Source organism: Podospora anserina, chromosome 6 (assembly GCF_000226545.1).
Source record: "Podospora anserina S mat+ genomic DNA chromosome 6, supercontig 4".
In the NCBI taxonomy this organism is placed as follows: domain Eukaryota; kingdom Fungi; phylum Ascomycota; class Sordariomycetes; order Sordariales; family Podosporaceae; genus Podospora; species Podospora anserina.
This window is the reverse complement of record NW_003613579.1, coordinates 808,772-833,227: the sequence shown is the minus strand read 5'-3', so window position 1 is coordinate 833,227 and position 24,456 is coordinate 808,772. Positions and strand designations below refer to the sequence as shown.

At 53.0% G+C, this 24,456-nt stretch overlaps 10 protein-coding genes across 10 annotated transcripts; 4 read left to right on the top strand and 6 right to left on the bottom strand.

Moving 5' to 3' along the window:
* Positions 1-801: 801 nt before the first annotated feature.
* On the top strand, positions 802-3,389 carry PODANS_6_10850 (uncharacterized protein; the record flags this gene model as incomplete). Its single annotated transcript, XM_003437461.1, has 4 exons — positions 802-961; positions 1,026-1,492; positions 1,584-1,952; positions 2,100-3,389. The coding sequence occupies 4 exons, from the start codon at positions 802-804 to the stop codon at positions 3,387-3,389; spliced, it is 2,286 nt and encodes a 761-aa protein (XP_003437509.1).
* A 2,099-nt stretch (positions 3,390-5,488) lies between these two features.
* Positions 5,489-5,809, bottom strand: PODANS_6_10845 (uncharacterized protein; the record flags this gene model as incomplete). Its single annotated transcript, XM_003437460.1, has 1 exon — positions 5,489-5,809. The coding sequence occupies one exon, from the start codon at positions 5,807-5,809 to the stop codon at positions 5,489-5,491; it is 321 nt and encodes a 106-aa protein (XP_003437508.1).
* A 2,256-nt stretch (positions 5,810-8,065) lies between these two features.
* On the bottom strand, positions 8,066-8,765 carry PODANS_6_10840 (uncharacterized protein; the record flags this gene model as incomplete). The annotated part of the gene is made up of 2 exons (XM_003437459.1): positions 8,066-8,610; positions 8,678-8,765. The coding sequence occupies 2 exons, from the start codon at positions 8,763-8,765 to the stop codon at positions 8,066-8,068; spliced, it is 633 nt and encodes a 210-aa protein (XP_003437507.1).
* A 591-nt stretch (positions 8,766-9,356) lies between these two features.
* On the top strand, positions 9,357-10,551 carry PODANS_6_10830 (uncharacterized protein; the record flags this gene model as incomplete). Its single annotated transcript, XM_003437458.1, has 3 exons — positions 9,357-9,422; positions 9,518-9,703; positions 9,760-10,551. 3 exons carry the CDS (start codon positions 9,357-9,359, stop codon positions 10,549-10,551), a joined length of 1,044 nt encoding a protein of 347 aa, XP_003437506.1.
* A 376-nt stretch (positions 10,552-10,927) lies between these two features.
* On the bottom strand, positions 10,928-12,105 carry PODANS_6_10820 (uncharacterized protein; the record flags this gene model as incomplete). Its single annotated transcript, XM_003437457.1, has 2 exons — positions 10,928-11,412; positions 11,481-12,105. 2 exons carry the CDS (start codon positions 12,103-12,105, stop codon positions 10,928-10,930), a joined length of 1,110 nt encoding a protein of 369 aa, XP_003437505.1.
* Positions 12,106-13,263: 1,158 nt separating this feature from the next.
* On the top strand, positions 13,264-13,686 carry PODANS_6_10810 (uncharacterized protein; the record flags this gene model as incomplete). Its single annotated transcript, XM_003437456.1, has 4 exons — positions 13,264-13,312; positions 13,381-13,410; positions 13,496-13,546; positions 13,634-13,686. 4 exons carry the CDS (start codon positions 13,264-13,266, stop codon positions 13,684-13,686), a joined length of 183 nt encoding a protein of 60 aa, XP_003437504.1.
* A 924-nt stretch (positions 13,687-14,610) lies between these two features.
* PODANS_6_10800 (uncharacterized protein) lies at positions 14,611-15,597 on the top strand (the record flags this gene model as incomplete). The annotated part of the gene is made up of 2 exons (XM_003437455.1): positions 14,611-14,731; positions 14,876-15,597. The coding sequence occupies 2 exons, from the start codon at positions 14,611-14,613 to the stop codon at positions 15,595-15,597; spliced, it is 843 nt and encodes a 280-aa protein (XP_003437503.1).
* Positions 15,598-15,718: 121 nt separating this feature from the next.
* On the bottom strand, positions 15,719-16,439 carry PODANS_6_10790 (uncharacterized protein; the record flags this gene model as incomplete). The annotated part of the gene is made up of 2 exons (XM_003437454.1): positions 15,719-16,142; positions 16,204-16,439. 2 exons carry the CDS (start codon positions 16,437-16,439, stop codon positions 15,719-15,721), a joined length of 660 nt encoding a protein of 219 aa, XP_003437502.1.
* Positions 16,440-17,740: 1,301 nt separating this feature from the next.
* On the bottom strand, positions 17,741-19,186 carry PODANS_6_10780 (uncharacterized protein; the record flags this gene model as incomplete). Its single annotated transcript, XM_003437453.1, has 1 exon — positions 17,741-19,186. One exon carries the CDS (start codon positions 19,184-19,186, stop codon positions 17,741-17,743), a length of 1,446 nt encoding a protein of 481 aa, XP_003437501.1.
* Positions 19,187-22,128: 2,942 nt separating this feature from the next.
* Positions 22,129-23,852, bottom strand: PODANS_6_10770 (uncharacterized protein; the record flags this gene model as incomplete). Its single annotated transcript, XM_003437452.1, has 3 exons — positions 22,129-23,241; positions 23,307-23,660; positions 23,727-23,852. Coding segments are annotated over 3 exons (1,593 nt in total), but the record flags the coding sequence as incomplete, so codon positions are not given.
* Positions 23,853-24,456: the final 604 nt, after the last annotated feature.

The following is a 24,456-nucleotide window of genomic DNA, read 5'->3' as shown; positions in this document are numbered from 1 at the left end:
AAAAAAAAGAAAAAATGGAGAAGATTTCCGGGCCCCTGGACTTGACGACCACTCCGGGGGTTATTACAGGGAAGAAAGAATGGTGGCAGGTGGGACGAGGCGCTCCCAGCATTGATGTTAAGCGGCTCCGATGCAGGCTGACAATACTAACATATTTGAATACCATGCCCTGCTGGCCTTGTTAGTGCGACCGGAGGTTCAGACCAAAGCTTATCTAAGCCGGCTGATGGCAGGTGCCCACTTTGAACCTCACCCGTTGCCCGCCTCCTTGCGGAATCTTTTGAGCATGCTGATCATCACAAGGCAAACCGGAGTTCCAGTGCCTCGAACCTGCCGGGCTGTCTGTTGATTTCGAGTCTTCCGGCTTTCCTTTCCAACAGCCCCGAGCTCAACTTGCAGTTAGGGATTGTCCTGTGCTCGTGATATTACCCTGTGATACATACGGAACTGAGGTGTGAAACAGAATTCCAAAGTTCTGTATCAAAGATGACGTCTCATGAAATGGCTTCCCTCCCCATTCATAATCCAAGAGGAAGGTGCACGGCATGTCACCAGCACAGTGCCCCCCCCCCCCCAGGAGTGTGTGCTCCTTCCTCGGTGCAAGCACTGTCAGGCATCAGGAAAAGTAAAGGCTTGTGCTCCTCCAGTTCCAACACCTCATCTCTGCAGACAGAGACACGACAAGACTCTCGGCCGCATAGCACTTGTTGTTTCCCCCGGTTGCTTCTTCGCTGCTCCACTCAGACATCGTTGCCTAGAGTGGTGTCTCTCTAACCACTTCATTCGTACGACACATCAACAATGAAGAGCATAAATCGCCTCTGGCTGCTTGCAGCTTCACTTGTCCGTGCTACCTTCTGGATGGAGGATCTGTCCCACCAGGGAATTGCCTCCTTCAACCCCGACAGAGGATATCAAGTTTTTCGAAATGTTCGTGACTTTGGTGCCAAAGGTGATGGAGGTAGGAGCCTAGAAGATGTTCAATGCCATCCATGATCTGGAACTTCAGGTTAACAATGCTTTAGTTACCGACGATACTGCTGCCATTAATGCCGCCATGAGTCACGGCAATCGCTGCGGTGGCTATGGCTGCATTGGAGCAACCATCAACCCGGCCATTGTTTACTTTCCGCCCGGAACCTACCTGATCTCCAGCCCAATCGTCGGCCTCTTCTACACTCAGATGATTGGCGACCCCACTGATATGCCCGTCATAAAGGGCGGTTCCAACTTCACTCAGGATGGGAAGGCCTTGCTTGATGCCGATCCATATCTCAGCAATGGCAGTATGTGTGGCCTCTCCACGCCAGCTCCAGCCCGGCTTGAAGTTAACCTTGTTTTGTCTTGTAGAGCTCAATTTCATCTCTACCAACGTCTTCTTCCGACAGGTCCGCAACCTGGTGTTCGATACCACAGCCATATCGCACCAGACCTGGGCAGTCCATTGGCCGTCTGCCCAGGCTACTGTCATTCACAACTGTGTCTTCAGACTGTCACCAAACTTTGAGGACGGACATACGGGAATTTATATGGAAGAGGGCAGCGGCGGCATGCTGACTGGTCTTGTCTTTTACGGCGGACAGTACGGAGCCCAGTTTGGTAGCCAACAGTATACCGTACGCAACCTCACTTTTCACGGCTCGCAAACTGCCATCCTGCAAGTTTGGAACTGGGGATTTACGTACAAGTCTCTCAACATCAATGACTGCGAGATTGGCCTCAACATGTCCTCTCCCGACGTAGGCTCCGTCACACTGCTGGACAGCTCGTTTACCAATGTCGATACTGCCATCATTGTGGGCAGACACAATAGCAGCGCTAGTGGTCTTGGGTCACTGCTGATTCAAAATGTCAAGTACACCAACGTTCCCACGGTTATGAAGGATCTGGACGGAAACCAAGTTCTCGCCGGCAATGCTTCAGGAGCCCTCTTTGAGTGTGGCTATGCCAAGGTAAGAGCTCTCAGATATTCTGTGATCAATCTCGCATTATGTTGACCTCAGATATAGGGAAACCTTTACGCTCCCGAAGGGCCATCTGCGTTTGAGGGACGTGATATTGCCTTTGACCAGCCTTCCGCCCTAAAACTCGGTGATCAGTACTACGAGAGGTCGAAGCCTCAATATGAGGGCTACCCTGCCGGCGCATTCGTGTCGGCCCGCAACCACTACGCTGTTGGAGACGGTGTGACTGATGACACAGTGGCTTTGAACTCGTTCTTTGACGTTGCGACCGAGCCGACAGTGGTTGGGTTTCTGGATGCGGGGTTTTACCGGGTGACTGACACCGTGTATATCCCAGCAGGTGCTCGAGTTGTCGGTGAAGGTCTTGCCGCCGTCATCATGGGCGCAGGCAAAAAGTTTTCCGACGTCACCAATCCCCGTCCAGTGGTTCAGATCGGAAAGCCTGGTGAGCTTGGCTACGTCGAAATCAGCGATATCATTGTCTCGACACAAGGCCCAACAGCAGGCGCTATTGCCATCGAGTACAACTTGAACACCCCAATACTGGACGGGAATATCACCGTCGATACACCTCCATCGGGACTTTGGGATGTCCATGTTCGCATTGGCGGTTTCGGAGGCTCCAAGCTCCAGGTGGCAGAATGCCCCATCACTCCCAACATCACCAATGTCGTTGAGCCTGCCTGCATTGCTGGGTACATGAGCATGCACATCACGCCGAGTGCTGGCAATTTGTACATGGAAAATAACTGGATGTGGGTTGCTGACCACGATATTGAGGACTGGAACCAGACTCGGATCGATGTCTTTGCCGGCCGAGGGCTCTTGATCGAAGGGTCCAATATCTGGATGCTGGGCAATGCAGTTGAGCACCACACTCTTTACCAGTATCAGCTGGTCAACGCATCTAATCTGTGGATGGGTCAGATTCAAACAGAGACACCATATTACCAACCCAACCCACAGGCCCCTTACCCTTTTACACAGGTTAACACCACCCTGCACGACCCTGATTTCATGACCGATTGCCCTGGTTCGTCCCCCAGCATGGTTGAGCAGCTGCCAGGTGACCCGCCGTGCGCCATGGCGTGGGCTATGCGCATCATTGGGTCCAAGAACATCACGGTGTTTGGTGCTGGCCTCTACAGCTTCTTCAACAACTACTGCACCAACTGCAGCACCAACCATGCGGGCGAAAACTGCCAGGCGAGAATCTTTTCGATTCAGGATGCCAACGGCACAGAAGTGGTCAACTCCACGACGGGTTTGCAGATGTACAACCTAAACACGATTGGGAGCGTGAGCATGCTCACCAACAAAGGGGAGGACGTCGCGTTTTGGAACGAAACCATTGCAACATATGCCAGTACGATGGGGATCTTCAGGAACGATGGCAATGGCACAAATGTGTCGTCGACTTCTTGAGTTGTTTGTTTGTAGTTCTTATCATTGACACTGACAAGAGGTGTCTTAGGTATCATGTTGATCAGAGGAGGGATTTCTTGGGACGATGAATGAAGAATCTCAGTGATGGGCTTTTGGAAGCACATAGTGCACCCGGGCTTAGCTAGTTGTTAGAGTACCCAGTTACCTGGTAATCACTTATCACGATGGGCTTCTCTTCACTGAGGTTTGATTTAGAACAGTCAAGATCTTGCGGTGTCGCATTGCTCAGAAAAGCAATCCTTATCAGATATTGGATCTCAGATCATCTCCCCCGGCCGTGGCCGTGACACCCCTGCCTCCGAACAATCTCGCTCGGATCGGACCGATCAGGAGTATCCGGAAGGTGACGGGGATTCCCCACAAATCTCCTCCGAAGCGGAAATTGCACACGGGGGAAGGGAAGCTCGGGCCAGCATCAGGGGGGGAAGATGGGACTGGCGATGGAGTCAACGAGCGGGGTGGGGAACGTGGCCCGGGTTCTGGACTTGTGTTTTAAAAGGCGAGCCAGGGCCTTCGCGGCAAGGCAAGTGTGTGAAGAAGAAGCAAGATGAGACGAACGTGTGGGTCGCGTTTTGGGGCTTTGTTCGAAACATTCCGATGAACTTATTTGGGTTTGGTTTGGAGACTGGAATGCAAACACTTTGAAGGCACACCAAGATGAGCTCGAAAAGAGGTCGTTCTAGGTGCGATGATCATTATACGGGTGAGAAAAAGCTTGAATAATGACAAATATCTTACCTTATCAGTTGTGCATAAAAGTCTTCCGAGATGAGTTGAGCGAAAATCTCTGATGTGCCGAGAGGTGACATCGCTGATGGGGAATGAAATGCGGCGACACGCTGGCAAAACCAAGGAGCGAGAGAAATGGGCAAAAGTGAGGGCAAAAGTCAAGCTCTCAATACCACGTTGTAGGGCACACAAGATCTCACTGGTAAGCGGCGAAGCTGGTCATGCTCAAAAAAGGAAAAAAGGGTATCAATAACTTGTGCATGTATAGAAGGCTAAAAAGAAGTGTGTTCAAGAAAAGAAGAAAAGTGTTGTGTTTCCTCCAATCCATCTCTCTCTTTGTTTCTCCTCCCATATCATGCGCGCATGGTGTCTCTCCTCCATCCATTCGCATCGTCAAAATATGTGTGTGTTAGAAGGTTTGCCGTACGCCAACAGATCCCGACCCCGGCCTTGAAACTTTTCCCTGCCTCCCGTCCCCCATATATGCAAAGTCAAAGATCCGATGTACTTCTCTTCACCACACACAAGTTTTGTTGGATGTGGAAGAAGTTGGTTGAAGGTTAAAAAAAAAGGATAAAAGGTCCAGCCAGCAAACGTAACCAATCACCACCGAATCACACAAAGCAGCCAGTTGTTGCATCTCACCCAAGACCGAGACCCTCAAGAAGTGAAGTGGGAGGGGGTATTTGGGTATCTGAGTCGTGGTCGTAAAGAGTACGTTTGGTCGTATGCTGCGTAAAAGGCTTAAAAGAGGCGGGTTTTGGCCTTGAACTGGGAAGAGCATCATGGCGCTGCGGTATCGGGTGGCGGCGGTGGCTAATAGTGCTGGAAGAACGAATAAAAGTGTTGGTAAAAAGTGGTCATGGTCCAAGTTTGTGAGGGTATCCCGAGGCCCAATATCGTCAAGCGCTTCTCGTCAAGTGACAAGAGAACGCGCCCCGGCCTGCCTGAACTCGAGAATCGAAGATTGTTGTAAAGTGTTGTTGTTGTTCGCAACAAGTGTCGAGGTTGTCAGACAAAAGAAAAGAATTAAGGTTTGAAGAATAAGAAGGGTGCTGACAACCGTGGAGTAGTCGCGATTCCCAAGCCCGCTTTGGCGATGGGAGATTTTTTGTTGTAAAATGATTTGTTCTTGATGTCGTCAAAAATGGTCGTATGCTCATGAGAAGGTTGTCTGATGTTGATGATGAAGCTGACCGGGAAGGGGCCGAACCAAGAATATCGCGCCTCGCTCAGAGACAAAAGAAATGATTGGTAAGATGCTCGCATCGTAGAATCGGATTGATAGTGCCCAAATAGCTCCTCCCAGACCCCATCACCATCAGAATGAAATTACCGCTGTTGCCTGCTTAGAGGAAAGCAACGACGACAATGCCGGCCATGGCGGCGGCGGCAACGTTGGCGGCATTGAGAGCACCGGCAGCATTGTCCGGTGTGGGGTCGAGTGTCGGTCCTGATGTGGTGGTCGAGGCGGCAGGGTTGAAGGTGGTGGTGGCACCGGTTTGGAGGGCGGCGGTGGAGTTGTGCGAACCCGTGTGAACGGCTTGGAGACGCTGGAGGGTGAGGGTCTCGGTGAGAGTCAGAGTCTTTGTCTTGGTGGTGGTGGACTCGCCCTCGGCAACGGCCATGAGAGGCAGGAGGAGGGCAGTGAAGAGCGCTGAGAGCTGCATTGTGAAGATGTTTGTAGATGTTTGTGGTGATCCGTCCGGCTCGGGCAAAAATCGTCCTTTTGTGTATCAATGTTTGCTTGTATGTGCGGTACAAATGTACAATGGTAGGTTGGGCTAATCTGTTGGCAGAGTTGGAGATGGATAGATAGCAGAATGAATGAATTTAGACCACGTCGAGTGAGCAGGAGCAGCTTCCAAAAGATAGACTTTGCCAACGAAGTCTGAGGTGAAGCGTGCGTGCGGTGCAGTGCAGCGAAAGAGTGAGGCTGGTGAGAGGGTGAAGAGAGGGCGAGGACGAAGGACAACGGCGGGAGAGCCCACGATATGTCTGGGGGACGGCAAATTGCGCCTGGCCTGCCAAGTGATTGGGACCGATAATAACAAAGGTACGTACCGCGGGCTTCCCCGCAAGGGGATTGGCGCCACGGACGATGTTGCAGCGGTACCTGCAGCAAGTCCACCACATCCAAGGCATCCCTGCTTGTCTCTCTGCTGGGTCGTCCGCCTCCCTCTGCTGAGAGCTGTCTCTCACCTTTTGCCGCCCGCTGGCTGGCTCCCGTCCCGGCCCTCGTTGCCAGGCCCCCTTCATCGGCCGACCCCGTCTCCCTCTGGCGGATAAAGTCGTCTTTCTCTCGTCATGGCCATGATGAGCAGCCGCACGGCGCTCAAGGGCAAGAGCTGTTTCATGCAGGAAATTGCAGGTCCAACTCCCGATCTCGCTCTGTCATTGCGAACCCTACTTTGTCACGTTGGCCGCCATCCCCAAAAGGGCATGCATGCTGTGCCAGCAAAGCCGCTTCCTTTTTGGCATCCACGCATCGGATCGCATCATCCTGGCACCTGGACTCGACAGCCACACGTGGCCAGCAGTCTGTTTCCACTTCATCTGTCTGTCTTTGCCATCTTCTTGATTCCCGTCCAACAGCTCCCGAAATCAGGATCTTCTCGAGGAGGCAGCGGCAAAGTCTGGACCAATTCGAGGCGGCATAATGGACGTTGGTGAAATTTGTGCAATTTGCTTTCGAGAAGAGCGCCCCACCTCGGCGCGTGTTCTGATTGGTGTGCCTGACATGACGTGCCAACGGGAAGGGGTGAGCCGAGACCAACGCTTCTTTCCGTTCGAGAGCTGCCCGTGCGTTTTCCTGGGGAAAGATGGATCGCTCTTTTTTCGCACCATCTTTCGGCCCTGCTTTGCGAACGATCCCAAGCAGAACAACGGATGGATGGTCCATGCGCAGGGAGTCACAAACAAAATAAAAAGTCAAAACTACAAAGGGCCAGTCTCACGATGTTTCCCCCTTCAGAGGGATGATGATCAATCCACCGATACTACTGCGTAAAACTAACCCAATTCCAAAACTGCGCCATTTTTTTCTTGTTTTGAAAGCAGTTGAGGCCCAACACCTGGCGTCCGAAAACTTTAACTATTGGTGCCATGTGGCATTTCCAAAAACCCTAATGCTGTGGATATCCGACCATCAGGCTGCCTTGCATGGCTTGGAATTGTTGACGACACATTCGAGTGACGCAATTTGGGTCATGATGCGCAGACCAAACACTGCCCCTCATTCTCCGAGGCAACGGGAGAGCATTCCAGCGCGGAGCTTCAAGCCCACCTCAGTGCTCGGTATATTATATCCCCCTCATAAGGCTCGGACTTGTGCGTACACGAGCCCCGGTCTTTAGCGACTGCGCTACCTGACTATGTCTGCTGCTCAGTGAGGGTGGTTATGATGTCTTGATTCAAGTATCCGAGAGATGTACCAAGTAGGCCGGGTAGGTGACTGATCTAGCTAAACCATAACCCCGAAAGTGTTGCTATCGGTATTTCTTGGACGCCTGTCGACATTGCCCGACCACTCCAAGCCCGGCTTGAACCCGACTGAGACTGCTGTCACTTGCAAATGTTGTAACCTAGTGGCGGCAGGAGAGTATTCGATGCCATATATGCTTCGACAGTTGTACCATGTGCAATAAGCGTCTTGCACCATCGCGTGACTCGAGAAAATGCAGTAGAGCTGGCCCTCGCCACATCATTTGACAAAAAAAAAACCCCTAGTCCACAGATCATGATCGTGTCCCCAAACGCATAACATATGGCCTCTGGGTATATCCCCCACCAATTATGCCCACTTCAAGCCAAAACCCAAACAACGCCCATGTCATATTTCCCTTGCATATCCAATAACCGCCCAAAACGCCAATGTGATGATGCTGTTGAATCTCCCAGTGAATCTCTCCTGGCTTCTGCTACAATCAACTGGCCCACCTCACTCCAACCTCGACACAACTAACATGTCTGACCCGCGCCGAGTCCTCCTCCTCCGCATCCTCGTCCATCATTTCGATGTCGTCCACTGCCTGTACCGTCCTCGTCCTCGCAATCACAATCAAATCTCGTTCTCTCGTGAACGAGGCCCCCACCTCAACCGCCTTCTGAATTGCCCTCCCCGTCGCAATAAGCACGACATCATCCAGCGCATCTGATATTGGCCCGGTTTGGTCTGATCCCCCATTCTTCGCACCCAGAGCGGCAACACGTGCTGCCAAGGGCAGACCTTTTGTTGTTCCCTGTTGGTTATTTCGGGCGCTCTCCAGTGCCTTTCGTACGCGTTTTACAAGTGACATGTGGGAGGCCGAAGAGGCCACCTTGATGATCTGGGTGCGATTCGCGCGAGGAGGGGGCAGGTAGCCATCAATGTCGGGTGTCGTCTGGTTTTGGAAATTGACAGAGGATGCGGCCGACTTCAAGGTGCGCCGGTGAGGAGGGAGGGGAAGGGGGCGTTTGCGGATTCGAGAGCCTGCATACCCCAAAGGTGTTAGCAGAGTGGGCCAGATTTGCGGTCGCTCTAGGTGAGGGTAACGAACCATCTGGAATGGGTGGGAGTTTGTTTTCGGGTTTGTTTGGCAGCGTAGTTGGTGCGCCCACGGGCTGCTGTGTCGTTGGAGAGGCCATGGCACTGCGACTGGAGAAGCTGGTGCGTCGCCGGGTGTATGATAGCCGCAAAAGAGAGATCGCCGTTGACTAGATGGGGGGAATGGCTTCTTGGATGGATATGCGATGCGGCCTGTGGTGCAAGAGTTGGAGCAACAATATCTCTGTATGATGAGGGCTTGGAACTGTCACAGAGGCTCTGCCGGTATAGTTTGTGCCGGCTATGCAAAGTGTAGAGAGTGAGTCCCGTCGTCAGAGGTCGGCGTAGTTGATGGATGGATGGTGTCAAAAGTTCAAAGCCATTAGTCGGACCGTCAACCCCAGAACTGGGCGGGGCCAAGGCTGAAGAGCCCCACTGGAGCTTTGACCGCCTGCCGTATTTGCTGGCTAACATGGAGCTCCCCGCCAACAATTGCGACAGCGTCTCAGACAGCAGCGTCATACCACTTCAGCTTCCAACGGTTTTGTTCTCTTTTGCATGCATATGATAACCATAATCCAGGCACACCATCATTGTTGCTGACAGTCACCATACAACCGACAGAGTCTCAATCGTAATATGGATGCCTACATCCCGAATCAAACATCACGATAGCCCGGGACGCGTAAACCATGTCTGTCGAAATCTGGCCTCGAATTGCGCCAGAAGAACTTAAGGTCGCCATTAGGGAATCTGAAGTACGTCGCTGATTTGGAGCAGGAGCACAATGGCTGAGACGCTTTTGGAATCTTGGGTCGTGGTTAGACCTCCACTTACACCACCGCAAACACAGGAACGCGAACTCGGCTGGCTTGTTCAAGAGCTCCACGAAACCCTCACCAACCTCAAGCATGGCCTCGAAGATTGCTATGCGCTGCTTGCGCCCATCGATCCCGGATCTACTCTGGTGTTGAGCACCCCTCGAAATGAGATAGTAAAGGGCACCATCACCCGTGTCGGAACGCGCATTGTCAAGGGGGTTTGTTGTTTCCCGATCTCCTGTGTCGCTGATGTTCCCTAACGTTTGTGAAATAGACCATCCACCTTCGTCTGCGCACCCTTCCTCAGCAAACGATTAGCATCAACCCCGACCATCCAATACACCTCGGCCCGCTTACTACCCTCCACACCTTGCTTACCCACTCGATCGACCTCCTCAACTTGACCCTCAGTTACTCGTACCCAACCGAGTCCTCGCCAACCTTGGACAAGAATACATCCTCCCCCCAGTTTCTGTCGGCCCAGCTGCGCCTCCTCTCGCAGTCCTTTACAGAGTCCCTCGCCATTCTCAAAGGGCCGCCTCTTCTCAACTCGGATCCCTCTTGGACCTCTCGCTCCGCAGCGCCCTCCCACTTCATCCCGCCCTTGACCATCCCCTCCAACAGCTCGCACAACCAGTCCTCCCATCCTTGCCTGTCCTTCCACCTCACCATTCAGGACTCAAGTTTGGTCCTCTGGCTCCGAACCCTCGAACCCGCCCACGCCCCTGTACACTTTAGCACTAAGCTTGCCCTCGCCATTGGCACCGCCCGCCGTCTCGAACACGACGAAGCCGAGCGGGTTTTCGGGTACTGCTGCACAGGTGGCGACTCGACTGGGCTACCGCACATTCACAATAGCAACCACGATCCAAACATTCCCTTGGCGCCGGTGCTCTCAGGCACCCGAAGAAAAGAGGTCGAGGTGTATGTGAGGGAAAAGGTCAGGGTCGAGAGTGCGGATCCCAGTCTCATGAGTTTGACAGCCAAGCTCACGGCTCTGACGCATACGCTGAGCTTGGCGAGGAGGAATCTGGCAGCTGTCATGGGGGAGGAAATGGAGGATTAGGCATCGTCTTATCCTCGTAGTCATCGCGGGTCGAGCGTCACTGGGGGTGGCCACTAGTACACGGCCATACCACTGGGACTAGATGGGACAGGGGAGGAAGCTGACGAGACACTTGATGGCAGTGCAGGAATAGGGAACGTTGATCAGATGACAAGGGGTGGTTGTTGTTCGCATTGGCTGGAGTTGGATCGGACGTACTACTCGAAAGGGTTCATGTGCTGTTTCAGACATTCTCACACTTGAATTACACATGGCGCAAAGCATGGGGAGTATTGGTAGGTTCATGGTTTGGTTCGAATTGATTTATGATTAGCAAGTTCAGCATGCCTGGCTAGCTACAGGTGCGGTCAAACAAAAAAACATGTCTGGATGGATGTTAGGCCACTGGAGACCAAGGCATGGGCACCAGAATCCTGCTCTTCATTTCCTGGATCAGGGGTACCGTCTTGTGCACTGTTTCGGCCCAGCCCTCCTGGCTCCAGCTCTTCTCGCGGCGGATCTTGCGCTCCTCGAGATCAGCAAACTGCCAGAGGTGGTGCACCGTGTTGAGATCGCCAATCTGCACAAACCAGGCTCCCACACCTTCCATCACCTCGCGCCTGGCCTTGAGTCCGCGCCTCCAGTGCGTCTCCCACTCGAGAAGGTTACCGGGGTGGAGCGTGTAGGAGCGCAGCTCAAAGATGCCGCCGAGCTGTCGGGGAGGGGTCGTTGGCCAGAACGAGAACTCTTGCATGAGAGAGGACTTTTTGCTGCGAATCAAGCCGCGGAGCTTCTTTTCAAAGGCTGGATATTCCGGGTGGCGGGAGATGGCGTTCAAGGAGGCATGATAGCCTTGATAGCGCTGATATTCCCAGATGTGTACTGTTGAGACAAAGCAGATTAGTCACCCAAACGACGGGAGCTACACAGGTATCAAAAAGAAAACATACCAAATGTCTCGCAGTCGCCAACCTCCGTTCTCCAACTGCCCACCAGATGAACCTTATTCTCCGGCATGCTGGCCATGCGGGGATACCACTTGCCCACCAGCTCGACATACTCGTCCACGTCCTTGGGCTTGACCTCGTGGAAGACAATCGAGTGCACATACTTGCCGCGCGCCAGCACCTGGCTGAAGCTGGCCTCGATCTGGGCGTCCATCTCGCGGCCCTCCTTTGTCCCGTAAATCAGGTTCGTCAGGGGGCCCGCCTTGCGAGGGGGCTCGTGCTCGGCCGCGTTGGCAGTGGTTCCTGTAGCGGTGCTCGACCCTGTGCTTAGCTTTCCAAGGCCCAAGGCCGAGGTGGAGGGGGAAGAGGAGGTCGATGTTGAAGAAGAAGAAGAAGAAGAAGAAGACGAGGCAAACGCACTGGCTTCCCGCTGCTTCTGCGCCTCCGCAAGCTTTAACCGGAACTCCTTCTGCTTCTTGTTGAATACTTCCTGCTGCTCTGGCTCGATGTCCCCGAGGGAGGGGGTGCGTTTTGACGAGAGGGCGAGTGAGGTGGTAAAGGCTCTGGTGGTTGGTGGCCGGACGACAGCGCCAGCCGCGGCGCGACGAGCAAGTTGTCTAGAGAGCATGATTTCGGTGGTTGTTTACTTTGCTTGTCGATCGGCCAGACTGAAGAAAACTGTCTCTCGAAGCAGCGAGTCAGATGAAAGTGTCGCTCGCCGGAACGGTCAGCCTTGACAAGTTTCAATTGCGCGCTAGAAATAGCAAACAAAGAAAATCGAGCGCCGGTGCGGTGGTTGGAATGGTTCGATATGTGGTGCCGAATGGGATGTCTCGGAGAGTTCGAAACGCAAGAGCAGCAACGAAGCAGATGTAACAGCAGAAGGCGGACGGGCAACGGTCTGCCGGGTAAGCTTGTGGCGTGGGTGCAGACAGAGCACAGCAGAGGAAGCAACCTGGAAGTGGCAGTGGCAGGCACGGCACAATCTGAGAGCGAGGAGAAGGGGAAGTGGAGGGCAAATCAAATAGGATGGTAGTAAAGGAGGGGGAAGACGGAGGATAATTGGACAGAGAGGCGGCCGGGTGCTACGGTGCGCACAGCTATTTCCCCCGCACTTGAGAGCGTAAAGTAGGTAGGTAAAGTTGGTGATAATTTGGTTGGTGAGGAGGGGTTCGAGGAGAGCTTTAAGGTAAGGTGTTTTCCTTTTCAGGTGAACTGGAGGGAGGGGGGAAGCTTGGAGAGCTGGGAGCTGGGAGTTGGGAGCTGGGAACAGGGAACAGATGAGTACAAGTCAACAGCCAGTCCGGAAAGCAACGTCAGCTGGTCCCCTGCCTGAGGTGAGTGAGCCTGAAGTCCATCTTCATGCAGCAAATATCAGCCCAGCACCCCAGCTGGCTGTCCACTTTGGTAGTATGTCCAGGGTCCGGCGCAAGCCCGGGCCTTGATGCCCGTTTGCTTGTCTGGGGTTGGTGAGGTGCGGGGGTTATGATGTCACGCGCCTGGACTCGCCTAGCTTCACTTTGGAGTGGAGAAGCCGGAGAATCATTTCCACGGATTCCGCCCATGCCAAGGATTTAAAGTGAAGCTTGGGTCACCTCAGCTTGGACTGAACCGCTGAAAGCCTTATAATTCAGGCACCTCTTCCGCCTCTCGGCAACGCTGGTTGGCAGCTTTCGGGAGCCAGAAGCAACCGTGAAAAACGCTCGTTTTCGACCACCCCGACAACCTCCATCAACAACGTCACCCGAACCCAGTCCATCTTCTAACCCAGAAGATAACCGTCACCATGTCTTGGCTCGGAGTTGCCCCCTTCAAGAAGTTCCCGACGCCCGTGTGTATGTTGCTGTCCCAATTGAATCCCCCCCATCATCGTGTGCGCTGACTGACGATTGAATGACCACAGTGCGTCCCATGGCTCCCTTCTTCGCTGCCGGTATGTCACTAACCTAACCCGACTATAACTCGACGACACCTCCCCCGGGCTGCTCTCTTCAGTAACTAACCTCGACTCCTACCAGCCGTGGTCATTGCCTATGGCGTCAACTCGGCCCAGACTGCCATGATGAACAGTATGCCCCTCCGCCCCTCCTGTCCTCGCCGACTCCCTGCGCCCACGATCCACCGAGTTCCCAAATACTAACAATACTCCCCCACAGGCGACGAGTTCAAGAACGACCCCCGCAACCCCAACGCCAAGGCTTCCCATTAAAGTAGACGACGCTGTTGACGACGGTTGTTGGAATACAAGAGACGAGAGCGATGCGGCAATTTCCTTGACCCACGATTCTTATTCCCCCTGAACGCGAGCCCCGAGGTCATTTGCGCCAGTGTATATGTATCATAGCAGGCAGCCAACATCAATTGAGCCGTGTCGGCGGTTTCGATGTGTTCCCCTTGTTTGCGCGGGAGGTTGCAGAGAGGAAGGGTGAAACGGATGGCATCTACAGCTTTCCAGTCGCTTTGCCGAGAACCAACCTGTATGACTGCTCAATTCAGAGTCTGGTGTCGACATCAGGAGTTGTGAAGCCAGTTTTTCAGGTTATCAAGAGGGATCGGGGGTTGCTCAAGACTCAGGTCAACAGCATTTGCCAGCTACTCACTGTTCGCAGTGGGTTATCGACATTCATCACCATTCTCCCGTTGGTATGGATGTTTTCGCTCTGGCATAGATTGAATTTCTACCCGTTGCTGGGCGCCCGCGTTGAGAGCACGTTTTGCTGCTTTAGGATACGTTGGGAATCAGTAGAGGTTACATGTCTCTGTTGCTGCTCGTAGATGAACGATACCCCCAAAAAAATAAATAAGCCCATGTGGCATCCCTTGATCTTATCAAAAATCATGTCTGTTCAAGCCATGCCCCTGGGTGATTCGCCTCCAGTGGGCCCTATCTTATCGTGATTTTTAAGCCCAAGTTCGAACCCCAACGCTGGCCGCATGTGTCATGCCGAGCCAATCCCGCTGGCCCTCCGAGAAGACTGGATGGACGCCGCCGCCGCAGTTGACAGCTTTTATTCACATGCTGTCATTTCACACCTGGAGATTTGTCGCCAGCAGGTCGCAATCTCGGATCCATTCCTTTCAAGTTGTGCGTTTCTTCAGCGCTAGTCAGAGAAGTCTCTTTTGCAGCACCACCATGGCCGAGACACAAAGCGGCACGCAGACTCCCATCTCCGGGGCTTCCACGCCAGTTCCCAGGGGCAAGGCCGTCAACAACAAGCCACCAAAGAAGGAAGTCAAAATATTGATGCTTCATGGTAAGCCTTTTTTTGCGGACCTAGGGACTCATATATGAGCGGTTTTACTCTCGACTTGTCGTATCGGTTACCCCTCACCGCACCTCTCACTCGTACTACTTACTCTCATGTTTGACCTCAGCTCACTAACACTGGCAAAAAAAGGCTACACTCAATCTGGTCCCCTCTTTCGCGCCAAAACCCGCGCGGTGGAAAAGCTCCTCGTCAAGGCTCTGGCTCCCCGAAATCTCATCCCTTCTCTCATCTACCCCACCGCCCCCAACCGGCTGTACCCCCGCGACATCCCGGGGTATCAGCCGTCATCCGACAACGAAGGCAGAGAGGACGAGGAGATAGACTCTTGGGCTTGGTTCCGCAAAGACGAAGCTACTGGGTCGTATCGTCTTGTCCAGCAGGGAATGTTACAACTCGCCTCCGCTATCGAAGAGACCGGCGGCGGTATCGAAGGTGTGATTGGGTTCAGTCAGGGGGGTTGTGTAGCTTCCATTCTTGCTGCCGCGTTGGAAGGGTTCAGGCAGCCGGCTGAGGAGCACAAGGAGTGGGTGGGAAGTATACGGGCCGCAAACGGCGGACAGCCGCTCAAGTTTTGGGTGTCGTACTCTGGGTTCTGGGCTGTGGACCAGGACCTGAGCGGGTGGCTTTATCAGCCAAAGGTGAAGACGCCGAGCTTGCACTATTTTGGTGGTCTGGATACAGTGGTGGATGAGAGCAGGAGTCAGGGGCTGGTGGAAAGGTCGGAGGGGGCAGTCAAGGTGGTCCATCCGGGCGGGCATTATGTGCCCGTGAGCAAAGAGTGGGTGGTGCCGCTGGCTGGATTTGTGCTACAGTCTCTAACGGAGGCCCCTCGTGAGGACGAGAAGCTGTGAGATTGTCGGTCATTCCAACATCACATCTGCACCTTTATGCACTACGCGGGATACACTAATAGATGATAGACAGAACAGAACATTCACCATATTACACTACTCGACAGTATCAATTGACCGACTAGATGTTGCGTGATCTTCCCGTTGAGGACTTGGGCGGAATCACACCAATATCAGCTCCTTGATCGGGCACACTCTCGGGTGTCTCATAGTAGGCCGCCTTGTAGCGGGAACCACCTGACCCTTGGCTCGGCAGCTCTCTCTTGTCCTCCTCATCCCGTCCCAAATTGGCCTTGGACGCCAGTCTACCTTGTTCGGAAACGTCGCCCTGGTGAGCCGGCTCGTTAGCTCTCCCGCCGAGTGCTTCCTCGGAAGGGAGCAAATCAGGCCTGTCCTTCCGGAGTGTAGCCCTTTCCAGCTCGACCGGATCCTTGCCCCACTTCCTCACTGTTGCCTCGTCAATCCCGCCCGGATTGTGCTGATAGATGTGAGCTGTCTTGTCTTCTGGACCACCTTCACCCTCATACGCCCGGCCATGGACCCAGCTGCGAATCTGGTAAGCCCCTGCTTTTCATTTTGTACTCCTCTCGGGCAGCAATGGCTTACTGTCCCTTGTCGTCCACATCACCTCCTTCATCACCCGGAATGCGACGGTTGTAGCTCTTGCTGGTGACAAAGTCGTCCCCCGTCTTGACAGTCGAGCCGGAAAACATCTTGTTAGCCGACGTGTCAGTGACACCAGAGTCATCCAGTCCTCGTCTGGAGGAGCCGGTCTTGGACTGATACGTGTTCAGGTCCCGCTCGGCATCGCGGGCGATCTTGGACAAGTCGGGCTCGGACATTTCGGCTGGCTGGATGCTTTTCCTCTTTTGACCGAGGGAAAAAGTGTCCGGTGAGTTGTTTTTGTTACATGGCAAGAAGAAAAAGGGGTAACGCAGTTATAGGGAGGCATTGTGTTTGGTGACAGCTCAGTCGTGGACGTCATTGTGTTGTCACTCGGTCAGCTCTTGGCCATGACAGCTCCATCCTGGTCGCCGAGCTGACATCTTCTTACCCCAGCTTCAATGCTCGCTCTCTAGGAGCGGGACTCCCTGTCGTGGATTGGTTGTGCCGGATAGGCTTTCCGTCGCGGGTGGCAAGGTTGATGTCACCGTGATACCACGGTCCCGAGCGGAGCGATGAGCAAGGTGAGCGGGCATGCCAAAATAGAAGTATTGAAAACTCAGTCTCGTGCTACTCTCGACAATTACTGCCTTTCTGGTTGCCTGGAGATACTTCTCATATCACGCTCAGGAGAGGCGATGGGATGGGGCCAGAACCCCTTAGGGTAGCAAACTCAGGGGTTGGTTGGCCCAAGTTGGCCGGGCAACTGTCAGGGGCTGCCCCCTACCGTCGAGCACCAGGCACTTTCAGGTTTGCATGACATGTGCCATACCATCCTCCCCACTGAGAAAGTTGGTGCATCAGTTGAAATTGTGCTCAGATATTTCTGGGCGAAGGTCGGCTTAATTCTCATCACTGGTAACGTAGTATTTCTCGAGGACATGGCGAACCAGACACCACCATCGCACTTGCACAGCATCCCCCGTCGTCTGCGAGGCAGCTTGCATACAAGCTTATTGCTGTATCCTCCGATAGATAACCCCCTTTCACTCCGCAGCCTTCTCCTCTGATCAGCCGAACTCGGGTATCGGCCGTAGCACAGCTTTTTCGGGCCAAGCTTTCAGTGTCAGCTAACTGGTAAAGCAGTCTTCCTAGGCGAGCAGGTTACACCCGTGCAGGCCCCCTCTGTCAAACTGCACGAGGATAAGCAACTCCCCGGTTTTGAGGAACAGAGAATGTGGGAGCGATGGTGAAGGAGTCGGAGTCGGTGCTTGTCACTGCCGTGTATCAGATAGGTGTGTGGTCCCGTGTCTCAAATTTCGCTACGTCCAAAGCTATCAGGTAAGGTATGGATACAAAGAAGGGGAAATCCAAAGCCAAATCATAGGTATCTCTTTTTGTCACTCGTTGAAGGCTCTCAACCCTCTCCGCAGCCACAGCAACCCCTCGTACTGCCTCCATGGCAGGTAAACACACCAAACTGAAACAAAACAATCCAAGTTGTCATGCAGTTTTCGGGTCCCTCCTCCTCCTCCTCCTCCTACTCCTCTTTGGGCATCACTTCCTCCATCTCCCGCTTAATCTCTTCCGCCTCCTCCTCCCTCCCATCCGCCCTCAAGCCCTCCTCCACCATCTGCGACGTCTGCCTCCAAAACAAATCCTTCTTCTCCGTCTCCAAGCTCTCCCTCCTCCACTTCCGCCCAGCTTCCAAATTCCCTTCATGATCTGCTATCCTTGCCAAGAAGTGCTTGACAATGAAGAGCAAAAACCGGTCATTGTACCCCATTTCTGTGTCCGCCCTCGTCCCCCCTTTCCCCAGCCTCGTCACCACCTTTGTGATCACATCTTTGAGCATCTTCTCCGCGTGCGCCAGCTTCTTTGGCGTAAAAAGTGGCATGTACATCTTGGCCAGTAACTCCTCCAACTCTAGCACCCGTGCAGTGGTGGCCTCCTCCCCGCGGATCTGGATCGACTCGTCCAGACTGGACGTAAAATCGGTAAGTAACCTTGAGCTTCCTCGTCCCGGGGAATCGCCATCTTCCTCCATGAGCACTGCGTACCCGCGGCGGAGGTGGATGGTGACATGGTCTTTCGGCCCGCGTGTCTCGGTGATGAGGTCGAGCCAGAGGGTCCAGGACTCGGAGACATACATTTTGAGCATGTTGAGGGCTTCTTCTTGGCTGGTTTGGGGGTGATTGTTCTTTTGCTGGCGGTGGATGGAAAACGCACGGGTCAAGGCGGCGAGATGGCATGAAATTTTGGTAAGGGGGTGCCCCGACGACAGGGTGATGTTGGCGTAGCGGGCGAGGTAGTCCATGAAGAGACTTAGTAGCTCGGGCCGGTTGGCGGTGAGGATCAGCTGGGGGACGGCAAGAAAACAGTCCCATATGATTTCGATGGGGATGCTGGCAGTGGTGGCGGTGGTGGCAGTGGTGGTGGTGGTGATCTCGGTGCCGGTCTTGTTGTCACCACAGGCTGCCGAAGAAGAAGAGGATGCGGTGATTGTGAGAGCAGAGGCTATTCTTTCATTGACCGAGTCCAGGATTCGGATTCCTCCTGCATTCTGCCCCCGGTCAAACAAAGCTAGCGCTTGCTGAACTTGTTGAAGTATGGTTCCAGCAGGCGCGGTGGGAGGTGACGGAATCGAAGACTTCCACGGCTTGTCACCGGGGGACCAAATGTTGATCAGCGCCTTGTACGCATCGAGAGAGAATTCAACATTGCGAAAGTCGGAGTTTTGATGCAAGAGCGGCGTGTTCATCGCATTTCCAACTCTTGCCATCACAGCTTGGCTCCCAGTTGAATGGACAGTTGGAAGATCAAAGTCAAGGTGAGCTGCGGCCGTCTCACTACTGACGGTATTGTTGGCGTCGTGTGCTCGCTTCTTTGTTGCCCTGGACTGAGCGGGCATCAAGGCGTTCTGGCTTCGTCCCTTTCTGGTGTTGTACTTTGACCACTCCCACTTGTGGAACTGGCCTTTGTACATTCTCGCTCTGCATTGTCATTGTCTCACACGTTAACTCGGCCTGCCTACTATCTTCGGTCCGAGGAGAGAGAGAGCCAGCTTACGTTGCCTTGAACCTGTGAACGCGGTGCATAATATCGATGACCTCGTTCAAAATGCGATTTTCGTCCATGTACAGCTGCCTGATGACATCCTTTTTGGCTTCCCAATCTGCAGTGCTGCTCGGGACCAACGGTTTCTCCGGCGGAGCACCTGTATTTGTTGGATTCCCTTGCATCATGTAATTCTCCGGCGGTGCAGCCGCGAACGGTTCTTGGTATGGGATGGCCGTGGAGCTTGGAATTGTTGATGGATATATCGAGCTTGGTCGAGGGGTCCCGACGTTAGCAACCATGGAGGCCGCAGCGGCGTGAAAACGCCCTCCTAGACATGGAGGCAAGAAGGCAGAGCCGTGCCTGCCATGATTCCGGAAGGGAGACGAGCGCACGATGCCCGCTCTCCGCCAGTCACGGGAGTGTCTGTATGAATAGCTGTGCTGGTAGGACGAGGGAGGAAAGGGAAAAGGGGGTTGGAACTGTATGAATGACATCGGTTAAGCCGTTGTGGCTGTTCCCACCGGATCGGAATTGGCTCTGGATTGCGGATGCTCGTATTAGAGCCAGGGCCCATCCCCAAGCGTGGTAAGCTGCAAGTTAAGGTTTTATGTTTGTTGACACAGCGGATTGCAGTGGCACAATCACGAGTTAAAAGGGCTCTGGTGGGGAGCAGACCGGAGCTTCTCCAGGCAGACCTCCCCACACCTTCCCGGCTCCCCTCTTCTGCTTCTTCTTCATCATCATCATCATCTGTACTCCTTTGGGTCACAGGTTGCACCCGCACTGATGACGACCATAGACCACTGTCTGGTCTCGATGGATGGCGTTTCACAGGGGTAACTGCAGTCTCTGTGTGTGTATCGTTTGTACTTGCCTTTCCCAGACTTGATTCCCCTCATACCTGGCCCACTAGCCGATACCCGGACAGCCTTCACGTCTTGGTGGCGCCAAGTTGCTATCTTTATCGCGGAAGACTACAGAAGATGGCCGGCAGGCAAAGATGTGATGAGTATTTCAAGAGAGCCGTGTCACCAGCCGGGGGCCAAACCGGCAAGCTCACCTACTCCCAACGACTGATGACAGTATGCGAGAGCAGAAAGAAAGGAAGGCGAGGATAGATCGGTCCGGCTTGGGAAATATGAACGACGCACAGCATCAGCCAGTGCAACCAGCCCCCAACACAGCTATGGAGTATCGTATTGGAGATCTGACTGTCTGGTAGTTCATTGGCGATGGTCGACTGGTGTCCCAGACTGCGTGTTCAGGCTCGGGGGACTGCCAAGCCGGTAGTGTGGTGACAATGACACCAGAAACCGACGTCTAATCGAGATAGAGCATTCGGGCCGGTGGTGGATGACTGAGTCTCAGCGGTCAGGATGCTGTTATTATGGCTGAATGAAGCTCGCTTCAGTTTGACCGAAGATTTTACAGCAGCACTGCGATATCGTCCCGTCGCGGGTGCATCCAACACTGGGGGTCATGTACCTTGATGATTTTGTCAAACCGCTGATATACCATCAAAGAAACTGCAAATCTGTTACTCTCGATATCATTTACAGGATACCTGCTACAGTGTACTTAGCAAGGTGTTACAATGTTAGATGGTGGGATAAGTCGGCATCCATCTTACCCTATAGTGTTTATTAAAGAGAGTCCGTAGGCGTTTAAAGATAGTTCATAGGCCTTTGAACACAGCTAATAGGCCTTTAAATATAATACATAAGGAATTCTAAGGGCGCATTATCCTTTTTCTAGGGGGGCATTACTCCCATACTATAATATTCTCACCAACTATTTTCCATGACATCCACTTATTTCCATTATCACCAACATTGCAATGCATTTTTTGTCTTACAAATTACAGTATATATTTGTGAAAGTGTCGTGGTTAATAGTGCCGTGGTGTTGATGCCCGATGGCCACGCGCCGATGCAAGCCTTCAACCTCACACCACCTTATCCAAGGCTTTAATTGCCAGACCTTCAACTGCCAGACCTTCAACTGCCAGACCTTCAACTGCCAGACCTTAAACTGCCAGGCTTCTGCAAGGGCTTCAACTGCCAGGCTTTCCGCGAGGGCTTCAATTACAAAAATTCAATTGAAATGGTATAAGCCCTTTAAACACAATGGATAGGCATTCAAAGATAGTTTATAGACCTTGAAAGATAGTTCATATACCTTTAAATATAACGAATAGGCCTTTAAACATAGACAACAGGCCTCTAAAGATAGTTCATATACCTTGAAACATACACAATAGGCCTTTAAAGATAGTTCATATACCTTCAAAGCTAGTTCACTTGCCTTTAAACAAAATTAATATGCCTTTAAATACAGCTAATAGGCCTTTAAATATAGCTAATAGGCGTTTAAAGATAGGTAATAAGTGTTTAAAGATAGTTCATAGGCTTTTATACATCATTAATAAGCCTTTTAACATATGAATAGGCCTTTAAAGATAGCTAATAGGCATTTGAAATGTCTTTAAAGGCCTATTGATTTGCATTTGGGGGTATGGGCTATGATATCATACACCTAGGTGATACTGATCTGTGGAGATTCAACACAGACAATAAGCATGGACAGAATGTTGCATTTGATATTGCGTTGGTTCGATCCTCTGTCATAAAGCTGGCCCAGTATCTGTCATGCAAAATGCCCCCTTATGGAACCAATACCAATGCAGAAGCCACGGCAGATGAAAATATGCGATAGAGACTTGGCTTCCAGTTGCATCTCTATGTTTATCTAGGCACAACTTTCCTCCGCATTACTCATCGCATTCAACCCTCCCAAACGCCTTGTCTGTATCTAAGACAATTGATCCTCAATTCTATAGACGGCAAAACAAGGAAACGATTTAAGCCTTCACTTCGGCATGTTGAACCTCGGTGGGTGTCTGCAAAAAGTTAGTATCATAACCCTAACGCTAATCCAAAGCTCAGGGGTTGGGGGGGGGCTCACTTTTTCCGAAGCGCGATCATCAATTTTCTCGGCAGTATTCACATGGCCAACACAGATGTGGTGTCTGAACTTGCGCGCAGGCAGCTTGGCCTCAAACATCTCGTCAATCTCCTCGAGGGTGCGGCCCTTGGTCTCGGGCAAGAAGAACAGAACCCAGAGCACACCGATGATGCAGCTGGGGAACCAGATGAAGCCATACTTGGGACCCCACGCGAGAGAGGCAGGATTGATGAAATATGGCGCTGTAAAAGTTGTGAGCCAGGCGCCGAAGAAACCAACGGCGGCGGCGAGACCGAAAGTGTAGCTTCTGAGACGCTGAGAGGGGATCTCTCCACCTGCGAGCCAGGCGTAGGTGGAGATCATGCCGTTGTAGGTCATCATGTAGACGCAGGTCAGGGCTACCAGGACGATTCCGGTGGTATTGGTTGCGCCCAGGATATGGTAGACAACAGCGATGATCAGCTGGAGGATACCGCAGATGGCCAGACCGGCAGTGAGGATGACACGGCGTCTGCCCCAGCGGACGACGATCAAGCTGTTGAAGAAGATGGCGAGGATGCCCATGGCGGAGAGGACGTTGCTCATAGCAAACGGGTCCGAGACCTTGGACATGGCGAGGAAGTAGGCCTTGTAGGCGATGACGAACATGGAACCGGAGGCGGCTTGCAAGAGGACAGCACCAACGGCGAGACCAGTGCGTCTTCTGTCGATGGGGTTCTTGAACATGTCCATGACGCTGATGCTGCTGCTGAGCTCCTTCTCCCTGTCGATGGCGGCTTTGATTTCGGCACCCTCGGCATCGACATCGGCGCCAACAGGACGCAACCACCGGAGAGCCTTGACACCCTGCTCGTAGTCGCCTCGGAGGATGAGCCAGCGGGGGGACTCCGGGATGAAGAAGAGGGCGACGGTCATGATGACAGGGATGATGTAGATCATGCCGAGGGGAATCAAGTAGGCGGACTTGTCGGGGCGCTTAGCGGTGGCCCAGTCGATGATGGTGCCGATCAGAGTACCCTGTTCAGCTTTCTGTCAGCCTTTATTTCAATAGCGATGTGTGAAGAAGAAACAAGGGTGCTCACAAAGGAAGTGAAGAACTGGAAGGCGGTCAAGAACCAACCCCTGTATCTGGCAGGACTCGATTCCTGGATATACAGCTGGCTGAAGGTCATGAAATATCCATTGGCCAACCCAATGAGGAAGCGGCCAGCATAGAGCGCGCCAATGTCCTCAGTAGCCATCATGATCACGTTGCTGACGCAGCACAGAGCGCAAGCAGCCCAGAGACACTGCCTTCTGCTCACGTACGTGGCCACGATGCCTGCCGTTCCGGACGAGATGAAGGCGCCAAGGGTCATGAGACTCGAGATCAATTGTTGTCTTGTCGTATCGAGGTTCCATCCGATGGCGGTGTCGGGGGCTGGATGACCGTAGATCTGGTGTCACTCTTGTCAGAGTTGTCTCACAAGCGGGGGGATGAGCTGAATTGTGAGTAAACAAACCTTGAGGAAGCCAACCATGGCCTGCAGACCACCGATGAGACCAAAGTCCACGCCATACTGGAATGGCGAGAGTACAATGATACCACATGCCACGAAGCACTTCCAGTGATCCTTCCACGTTTCTTCTCCTGGAGACGGCATCTTGTTGTTCTCGTGACCGAATCGAGGTCAGAAAGGAAGATGTCGAGAAGGTGCCAAGTAAGACTTGAAGGAGTAGAGGACGGAGAGAGGCGTTCAGATAAAAGAGTCGGTAGCAATGGCTAAAAGGAAGGAGGCTGATCTATGCCACGTTTGCAGAGACAAGAGATTGAACCAAGAAAGACCCCGTGTATCTCTACAGATACCCCTGTCTTTGCCTCACTGCAGCCAGCAAGCAAAAAGAACAGAGCTAAGGATGCAGATGATAGCAGAGTTGTTGGCGGGATGGGTGGCAGGTTCGGAAGGTAAGAGTCCCATTTAATATATTTCTGTCTGCAACCCCGGATGGGCGTTGATACCCCTACCGTGAACATCAGAATCCCAAGTGCCGACCCCAACCACTGCAGTCATGGCAGAGCGGTCGGGGTCACAAGACGAGCGGCCAATGGACCGGAGCCAACTTGGCTGGACTAAATTGTAACCATGACCCTTGCCCTCGTACCCCAGCTTGGATGCTGGACAGCAGAATCTGGGGAAGAGGAGTCGTCTGTCAGTCTGTAAGTAAAACGAATGCGGAGAAGACGTGAGGGGC